The 11,373-nt window shown below is 17.3% G+C and overlaps 1 protein-coding gene across 1 annotated transcript in view; it reads right to left on the reverse strand.

Annotated features, from left to right (window-relative positions):
* LOC102678387 (putative glutamate synthase [NADPH]) overlaps positions 1–11,373 on the reverse strand; it is a 42,910-nt gene that overhangs the window by 24,755 nt on the left and 6,782 nt on the right. Inside the window, exons 5-9 of the mRNA XM_031508672.1 lie at positions 6,265–6,390; positions 2,975–3,118; positions 2,659–2,747; positions 2,366–2,570; positions 2,079–2,239 (exon numbers count right to left, since the gene is read on the reverse strand). Coding sequence (XP_031364532.1) covers positions 2,079–2,239; positions 2,366–2,570; positions 2,659–2,747; positions 2,975–3,118; positions 6,265–6,390 — 725 coding nt within the window. The remainder of the gene's footprint in view (positions 1–2,078; positions 2,240–2,365; positions 2,571–2,658; positions 2,748–2,974; positions 3,119–6,264; positions 6,391–11,373) is intronic.

The raw sequence follows: 11,373 nt of genomic DNA on the forward strand, positions 1-11,373 counted from the left end.
ATTACAACAATAAATATCAAGAATGATGATATTTATTATAATTTCAATTATCTAAAAATTGTTTTATATTTTATTTTTGCATTCCACAAATCCAAAGAAATACTCGATATTAGAATCGAAACATTTTACATATATTTCGAAACATCAATCTATAAAAAAATAAATTTTTGACTATCTATCAAAAATTTGTGAATTGTCTATCTGTTATATATTTTAGATTATTTGTTGCAATATATTTTAAAAAATAATAGATAAAAAGTTGCATCATGCTGACATGATATTGTTAACATATTCAATATATTTCAATTGTAACTAAGTTAAAAAAAGTTTTTTATTAATATTTCGAAAATTAATTCGATTCGGAACTAAAAATTTTATATTGAAGATTCTATCCCTTCTTTCTTTCTTATTTTAAAATTTCAATTCGTTCGGCCAAAAAATACATACTGCATTTAATCCAAATAGGATAAGACACGAATAGGACGAATAGGAATTTCGAATAATGGTATTAATATTAATTATATGATTATTATGGTATTAATTATTAATACAAAAAAGTTATATTAATTAATATTAATTATAAAAAAAACCGAAATTATAACATTGTATCAAAGCTATGTTATTTTCATTAAATGAAAAAATTTTGCATAAAAATTTTTTTTGTAATAATGTAGCTATGGAAGTTAATTATTAGCTAGTGTTAATAATGCTATAACAAAGTGAGTTTTTAACTGTAGTATATTTTAATTGTTTTTTTTATTTATGTAATAAAAAATGGTATTTTTATAAGTGATATTTTTACTTTCAAATAATTCTCACAATATAAGAATTTGATTATTTAATGGCTTTGCAAGCTCATACGTGTTACAAGTCTTTTTATATTTTCTCGTCATATGGTTTTTTACCATATACAAAAAAATCTAATTTAGAAACATCAAAATCTTTAATATGATGAATTTGATAAAATAATATAATAAATATAATATAATAAATTTAAATAATAATTTTTTTATTTTTTAATATATAATTTTTATATATCTTTAATATAATAAATTTGAATTTTAAAATGAATTAATGAATTTATAAATTTTATATTTTCTATTTTTATATTGTGCAATAAGAAAAATATATTACATTTTTGGAAAGATATTTTTCAGATTTGTTCTTAAAATAAACGAACAGTAGTTGTTTCATAATATAAATTTTTATAAATTAATACAAAATTATAATAAATTTAATCTTTGCTATATATACACTATAAAAAATAGATAGTTACTTGTTTGTTCCAATGATAATTTTATATTTCATCTTTTACTAAAATTATAATTTTCAGAATATATAATGGGTGAATTAATGACTACATTTAATAAATACATATTTATTCATAGAGAATAAATGCAAAATGCAAAAAATAAAATATGAAATAATCCTTAAATGATTAAAATTACAATAATCGAAATGATAATGATTTATTATATCAATCAAATAATTGTATTGTATTGTAAATAATTATTGCATTTCATACACGTGCTATTATAAATATATATGTATAAACGAAATTCAATATAGTGATAATACTATTTTTTATTTTTATTTCAATATTTCGAAAATTAAACTCGATCGCTGATTATATTTATAAGATTATTTAAAATCTCATCCTCTGTGTATTTAAAAATTATCAAAATTGGAGAGATAATTATACGTATTTCTTAACAAAATCTATAAAAAGATAAAAAATATAAAATTTTTTTTTTATATTCCATATGTGTCATTTTCATAGACAAGAGTTTCTCATCAATATTTCAAATTTATTATAAAGAAAAAGAAAAAAATAATTTTTATTAATAACACTTTATGTATATTTTATCTATGAAATATTATGGCAACATATCATTCGCTTTTTCTTATTTAATACATAAAATTTTCTGTAAAATTTATGACACACACACATACATACATGTACATATATTTTATCGAAATATTACATAAATAAAATTAAAGAAAATTACACGAGAAAAAAATGGAAAATAAAAATTATAACTAAATAAAATGAAAATTAAATACATATTAAATTCTACCTATCTAAAATAGCACCAACATAGCGTCCATCCGTAAAAGTTAAAAGAGCAGGACCATCCCAAGGTTCCATTGCACATGCAGCCCAGTGATAAAAATCTCGTTTTTCTGTTGCCATCGTTAAATCGTTTTGCCATGCTTCTGGTACCATTGTCATTACTGCCTAAATATATATTTTCTTCAGATTTCCTTCAATCGTCATAAATAAATGAAAAAGCGAATCAAAACTACTATACTATATAATATCATACAATTTCACAATTATATATTATATATATGTTTCACGTACCTCTGGTAAAGATCGTTGACCCACCATTACCAAAAATTCTAAAACACAATCAACGGCCCCTGAATCCGAGAGATTTGGCTCTACTACAGGATAAAGCTGTTTCAATTGTTCGCCAAAAAGTTTACTACTCATCACTCCTTCACGGGCTTTCATTAGGTTCACGTTACCTCTTAAAGTATTAATTTCACCATTGTGCGCTAATAATCTATAAACATCGAATTATATGAATATTCATATAATATCATGTGTATGCGCATATATATTGCAATTTATGATTATTAAACATTGTTTACCGAAGAGGATGCGCTCTTTCCCAACTAGGAAATGTATTTGTAGAGAATCTTGTATGAACTAATGCCAAATAGGTTTCAAAATTTGGAGACTATAATAAATATAAATAAAATATTATTTATATATGTGGTATTTTTATAAGATAATTATATATTTATATATATAATCTGAATAAAGATATAAAGAGATCATAAATAATTGTTATTTATATATTAATCGACTGTATTCAGTGTTAAAATAATATTTATAATTTTTTTTTAATTAGATTTATTTTATGATCTAATTATATCTCTAAATAAACTATATATTATTATATACCTTCAAATCTAAAAAATAAAGCCATAATTGATCCGCCGTCAATTGTCCTTTGTAAACTATTGTTCGTATAGAAAGTGAGCATATGTAATATCTAATTCCTAATTGTGGTATAGAATGGGATGATCTTTTCCTCAAAATAAAAACCTATGTGTAAAAAAGTGGAAATCTAAGTTAGATTTAGAATTCAACAAATTAATATTATAAATTTAAATGAAAAATTAAAATATTAAGACGACAATTATTTTTATTTTATTTTTTTATTTATCGAGATATTATATATTAAAATTACTTATTTTTTTGTATTTCTTTAAAGCTATCAGTTATTCAATAGTTATTTTGCATTTATATAAATTAATATATATAATATAATATAATTAATATAATATAATTTTATTAATGTTTTGGTAATATTAAAATTGAACTATATATCAAAAGTAAGAATACTAAAGAATTCGGCTTAATCTAAAAATAAGAATAGAAGACAATTACTGAATATATAAGCATAAATAATTATTATTATAAGTTTTGTAAAAAAAAAATCAAATAAAAATCTTGTAAAAAATAAAAACTTCAAAGAATAATTAATATGCATACTTTTATTGCAATATTATTTTATATTATTTTTGCATTTTTTAATGAAAAGTTTTTTATTTGAAATAAATTATTTATATTTTATGGAATTTCGTAAATATTTCTGGAAAAATCTATCTAAAATCTATTTAGAAAAAATATAGAAATGAATTTTAAATTAGTATTTTTCAAAGGAACATATGCATACTATATATTATCGCTATAAATAGTTTATATGAATTCAATATTTTACTAAAAATATGCAAGAATTAAATATCAAAATCAAAAATCAAAAATATTTCACAATTCAAGAATGTTACTATTTTTGATAATATCAGAATTTCCAAAAAATTGGAGATTAACTTTTCGATTTTGATAAATTCAAATATATTGTATATGTAAGATACCGAATGATGCAACAATAGGAAAAATTCAAGTATTTTATATGATAATAATATATACTTGCAAATATGGCATAATAAAACCGAATGAAAATAGGTCGAAATAGAAAAAAAAAAAAAATTAAGAAAATTAATTAAAGTAAAAAGACATTGGCTGTGAATATTATCAATAAATTCAATTTTATAGAGTTTTTCTATCATATTTGTGTGTACGATTACTATATTTTTTTTACAAACTTTTACATATTTTACATAAAAAGATCAAATATTGAGCAATATTTTTCTGTACAAATAAGCAATTCGATTTTTAAAAATATTTACAAAAATTATATGTTTCAAAATTATTATTCAAACGAATATATACGTTCGTGATATATAATTGTTTTTACAAATAAAAATATATCATAGCAGTTGAATTGATCCAATCCAAATGAATTGATTAAAAAGTTATTTTTCCATGGATTTGAAATATTTTTATAAAAAGTTTAGATTTTACGAAAATTGAATTTTTTGAATCTGTGAAAAACGAAAATAAAATATAAAATTTTTGTGTAACTGAAATTATAATAATCGAATGATTACAATGATAATCATAACAATATAAACTATTAATATCAGCATAATTTTTAGGATCCATTAATGAATATTATAATATATATTTTAATATTATATATATATATTTTGGTTGTCAAAGGATTATTTTATATTTTTCTTTCGAACTCTATAAATTTGAAAAATCTATATGTCGAAATTGAAATATTTGAAATCTATCAAAATCCATAAGAGAATAACTTTTTGATTGGTTAATTTTTTATTAACTTTTTATTTGTTATATGTTTTAAATGTCGACTATTACAATATATTATTATTAATATATTATTTATTTTTATATTATATGTATCATATTATATAAATAGAAAATATGTGTAACAAAATTCTATATGAAAGTAATATTTTTTTTTGCAAACATTTAGAAAATAAAGAATATATGAAAAAAATTCGAAGATGTATACTTACTTACTTAATAAATATTAGTGATGGGATATTTGTAGAAACTACATACTAGTAAACAATTTATTTTTTGCATGAGCGATTCTCATAATGTAATAATAGTGGACAAGTTGAAGTAAATTGTATATTTTAAAATACTAGATAATAGATACTGATGAATATAATTAGATATCATCAATTATTCAATACTTGATTACTATAGTGAAAATTATTATATTAATAATAGCATACAACATATTAGTAATGTCTATATATACAACTTTACTCAATTATACTAAAAATTTTTATTAATATCTCAGAAATTAATAAATATTCAAATTAGAGTTTTAGATCTAACAAATAATGTTATAACTTTTAATTGTAAGATTCATTTCTTTTGTCCTATATTACTTTAAAATTTCTTAATGATTAGCAACTGAAGCTTTTCGAAATAACAGTTTTTTGCGAATAACTCGAAAATTAAAACCGATACTTATGTTTAAAGGAAAAACTTCAGAACTTCTTCACAATATATTTCAAATTCATTAAGATCGATGAAGAGGAAATTAATCAATAGATTGATTGAAAAATTTAAAATATGTTTTGAAAAATCAAATTTTGTTTTGAAATTGTTTAAAAAATCACTATCAATTTCCATTAAAAAAAGTTTTTTTATACTTCTTTTAAATAAATATTCAATTTAATTTAAGTATTAAAAAAAATATTATAAATAAAAATATTATAAAAAATTTGTTATTTTAAAGATTTTTTAAATTCCTCATTTGTCACAGAAATAAGTGATTTTTAAAATATTTCGAACGTTATTAGTACATTAGTTGCTGCAAGATGTAGATTAGCAGCAATTTAAAAAATAAAATAATTCTTAGACAATACAATAATTAAATTCATAACTATAAAATTTACAATCAAACCAAATTTATTTAGGAAATATCTATAATAAATTTGAATTAAAAATTTTGTTTTAGCGATATAAAATAACGATATCAAATATTATTCAAATATTTGTATATGATATGCATAATATTTTTTTGTATTTTTTTTGTATTATTTTGTATTATTTTATGTATTATATATATATATCGTTCAAAACGATAATGTTGATAATATATATATTTCATATATTAAAATATATTATTTTATGACATGAAAATTAGTGAGATAGTTTATATTTTAAATATAAAAAATTTAATTTTATTTAAAATGAAAAATTTAATGTAAATTATCTAATAAATTGAACAATTGAATATTGAGCAATATAATTCAAATAATATCAGATATAGATAAAATATTATTCAAAATAATACATACTTGACGTTCAAGATTAATATTGTCTTCATTACCAGCAACAAAGACTTGACGCATGTAAGGTTCACATTTTCGCGCTACTTGACCAATTCGTATGTTGTCTGTTGGAATATCTCGCCAACAAATTACCTAAAAATAATATTGTAAAAAAAAGATATAAAAATTATTATTTTAATTTTTTATTTTATAATTATATTATACTATATGATAAATATTGAATAAATACAAAAAATTCAGAATTTAAACATTATTTTTGATATAACTTGAACAAAATTTTTGTAAATATTTTTATATAAAAATGGATATTAATATAAAAATGGATAGTGAATAAAAGCCAAATTTGAAAATCGAATAAAACATAATAAAAAAACATTAATACAATATTGAAATTTTTTTTATTAAATAAAATTATCAATATTATTTGTAAAAATTTATTAAGTTAAATCAAATTTAATACAATTTAAATCGTATTTATCTATGTAATAATCTATGTATAATCTATGTAATAAATATATCTAATAAATGATAATTTTTTTCATCTGTTAACTTTTATAATAAATAAATAAATATAATTTAAATTATTATACTCTATTTATATAAATTATATTTTAATGATAATCTTAAAAATTCTTAAAAAATCTTAAAAATATTTATAATTATTATATTCATAAAAATTTGATTAAAAAAATAAGAAATAAAAAAGGTCTATTATTATATTACTATTCGAAGCATAAATTCGAGTAAATCAGATTACTTTATTTGATCATTATCAACTTTAATTAAGATACACAATCCCTAATTATGTCAATATTACTAGTTCATTGATAAATAAATCACTAATAACAAAATTCTATATTTAATAGTTGAGATAAAATTTTTATCGATTAATTTTTATTTTAAAAATTTTTTCCATTTCTTTTTTTTACACAAAGTAGTAAATGTTTTCGTTTATTTGAATAATATTAAAATTTGATTCATTATTAAATAAATTTTCGTAAAATCGGTTTTACTTATAAATTGTTTAATAAATGTTAAATTATATTTGTTAAATTACGAAAATATTTTTCTTGATAATCAGTGTTAAAATTTTATTTTTATATGTATATATAAATTTTTTTTTTTAAATAGTGATATATCTTATTAAAATGAATTATATAATATTAATATGAAGATCAAATTGAATTGAAATTATAAAAAAAAATGTTTTAACAAGAATTTGATTTAAAAAGAAACATAAAATAGTAAATTTCAATAATAGAAGATGATTTCAATAATAATAGAGAAATTTTAATAATAATAGAGAAATTTCAATAATAATAATAGAGATGATTTTAAGATCAATCAATATTAATTTTTTCAAACTATTTTTTTTTTTTGAATATACAATTTTGAATGTAATAATCGATTTATTAGGTATTTATTTATATAGGTATCAGTATAGAAAAATACCTATTTATGTCGAAAAATTATTATAATTTGAATTTCATAAAATTTACCACATGAAAAATAAGGAATTTGTAATAGTATTTTACTATACTATGTTTTTCTTATCTTTTATATGTAAATTTTACAAATTTTAATTAAAATATCTTCTAAATTCATGATTTTTCCATTTATATAAGTAAATTTTTTTTATGAAATACACAAATCTCTTAAAACATATTTTATTAAAAAAAAAAATTTAAAAGAAACATTATTTCATATAATATTTATATTACATTTCTTTAATATGAAGATATGATTCAAATTTTAATTTTTTTATGAAATGAAAATTTTGTACTACTTCTGTATATCATGCGATGTATATCATTTTTATGATTTCATAAATATCTATGAATGTTTTGATTTTAAAAAATTATTTTTTAAATGTTTTACTAATTTTTTTACATATTTTGTAATATGTAACGATATTAAAACATAACATACTCTTTTAAATATGTGTTTTTTCGTTTGCTAAATATTCGTAATTTTTATTTTTTACATTTTAACATTTTAATACTTTACAAACTTTTAATATTTTAAAATAATATTATTTTTTAAAAACAAAGAAATATGAAATAATACGAAAAATATTAAAATATTAAAAAAATTAAAAATACAAAATATAATTTAAATATTAATCTTTTAAAAAGATAATTAAAAATAATAATAAAATAATAATAAAATAACTAAAAATATTCATTAATTTACCTATATATACATATTTTATATACATTTTGATTTTATATTAAGAACAAAATTTAAATATGTGAATTTCAAGAAATGATAATAATAAAATATTCCAAATAAATGAAAAATATATTTTTTTTTTGAAATAAAAAAAAATCAGAAATAAAGAAATTTCTGTAGAGAAATAAAGAAATTTCAAGTAAATCAACATATTTCCCGCGAATTTATTCTTAGAGTACTCTCCTTTTTTATCACGCCAGCGAACAATATTTGAACAATTATCTGTCATGTTACCATTCAAACTGAAGTCTGTTTTTCATTTTATTTTATTTAATGCAAATTTTAATTGTTCATAATTTAATAAATAAGTTTCATAAGTTTCCATATTTTTATATACCAATTTTTGTATTTGTTTGTAAGGCTTTGAATATATCTGATATATTAAACAATTTGTAAATGAAAAATAAAAATATTAAAAATAAGATTATTTAAATATTAAAATAAAATTTAAAATTAAATTAAAATATTATTTTAAAATAAAATAATATTAAAATAATATTTTATAAAAATATTATCACAATCATATAAATATAAATTAAAAAGATTAATTAAATAGAAACTTTTAATAAACTTATAAAAATTTGTTATCTAATTCAATTATCTTAATAACATATTTTAAGAAATTAACATTATAAAAATTGTTTCTCGATTAAGATTAATTATTCATTTTTTCTTTGATTTCTATTTTCATTATTTCAAATACATATTAAAAAATAGATATCTAATTTAAATGTTTATTATTATTTATTATACATTTGCAAAATCAAATTAGTATTTGAAATAGTAATTTTATTTGATATAAATATTATTTCAAATTAATCTTATCTAAGAAAATTAAAATATATTTTTATTTTTTATTTTAGATATTATTATAGAATTAACACAAACAAGAGAAAAAAAGCATGGTGATCTACAAAAATTTAGATATATACTAGAAATATATAGAAATTATAAATTATAATATGAATTTAAAATAATTAGAAACATATATATCTTTGTTGTTTTTTTGACTTAAATGATCAAAGAGTTGAAATCTAGTTTTAATATATTTGCTAGAATAAACTCTTTGACATATAGTAACAAATAAAAACTTAATTCAATGCTTGTTTTATGAAAAATGTGATAATAATTATTCTAAAAATAATTAAAATAAAAAATAAAAAATAAGATTAAGATAATTATAAAGTGAATCTAATAAATAAAATATAACATTTTTTTTCTTTATTAATAATATAGTATATATTAATAATTTAAAAATATAAAAAAAATAATAACTTGATGTAATGTAATTTATAATTTTATATATCTCATTGAAAGTTTAAAGAACGAATAGTATTAAAAAATAGATAATAATAATTAAATAATTAAATAAGAAATAGAAAAATAATTAGTCATTATTTGTTGACAATTGTAGAAAATAATTTTATTTTAAAATCATTTCTTCGATTTTTCAAGTTTGAATTATGAAATTCAACATGAAATCATTCGAGAAAGAAAAAAAATCATTTTTTTTATATGATAAAAGGATTATTCCTTTTGAAATTGCAAGTAAATATATAATTATGCCTTAATTTCGAAATTATATATTACAAAAAATTTTGCGATACATTCGATGAAAATGCAAAAACACTGAATAGTAGCCTAAGAAACTACTAATAAGAAATAAATGAATAGATCATTTATTATTTGTTAAAAAAGTATTGATTTAAAAATTAAAGAATAAAAAAACCTGATATGTGTTATATTTTTATTAGAAAGAATATATATTTCCCGCGAATTTATTCTTAGAGTATTCTCCTTTTTTATCACGCCAGCGAATATATATACTTGAACAATTATCTGTCATGTTACCATTCAAACTGAAGTCTGTTTTTCATTTTATTTTATTATATATTATTATATTATATTATTATATTATTATATTATTATATATAGAATATATTATTATATTCTTATTATATTTTTATTAAAAAGAATATATATATATATTCTTTCTAATAAAAATATAACACGATCTATAAAGAGAATTTATTAATAAAAAATGGATTGTAAATGATTAGGAAAAAATGATATAATTCGTTAAAACTAATATTGGTATTGAATTTCATAAATAGAAATAGATCAAATATCGAAAATAAAACAAATTATGAAACTTAAAAACAAATTTATTATGGAGTTAAGTTTTTTCACACAAAAATATTAGACTTTTGATAAAAATTGAAACAATAATATAAAAATAAACTATATATTACGAAATAATTTACCAACAATTATCAATTTCATCATATAATAAAAATTATAATAAAAATCGTTTCTTTGCAAATTGAGAATTCAAAAATACATAAAAATAATACAGTAAAAATAGTAAAAAATTGGCTTCATAATTAAAATTTTTCGAATGAAACGACATAAAATTCTTAATATTAATCCAATTGAAAATTTATGAATTAATTATTATTAAAAAAAAGTTAAGTAAATTCAAGAATCTATCAATAAGTTATGGATATGATAGGTTGAAAAAAATATTATAATTAGAAATTATAAATAATTTAATATATTTTTTTAGAATATAAACATTGAAAAAAATGAATAACATTAATAATAATAAAATATAATAAAAAGTTGATTTATATATAAAATATTAAAGTACAAAATATTGCGTTATATTTTTTTTTGAAAATATTTTATATATTATTAATATAAACTAAAATAAAAAATTATATTTCATTTATGAGGTTATCTAATTATAATAATCTAATTTTATAAAATATTTGAAATTGAAGCATTTTTCATGAGACAAACATTGAATATTTATATTTTTGCTTTTTATTTTTGTTTACACTTGTTATATATATATATATATATATATATATATATATATCA

Source organism: Apis dorsata, unplaced genomic scaffold (assembly GCF_000469605.1).
Source record: "Apis dorsata unplaced genomic scaffold, Apis dorsata 1.3 scaffold_94, whole genome shotgun sequence".
Classification (NCBI taxonomy): Eukaryota; Metazoa; Arthropoda; class Insecta; order Hymenoptera; family Apidae; genus Apis; species Apis dorsata.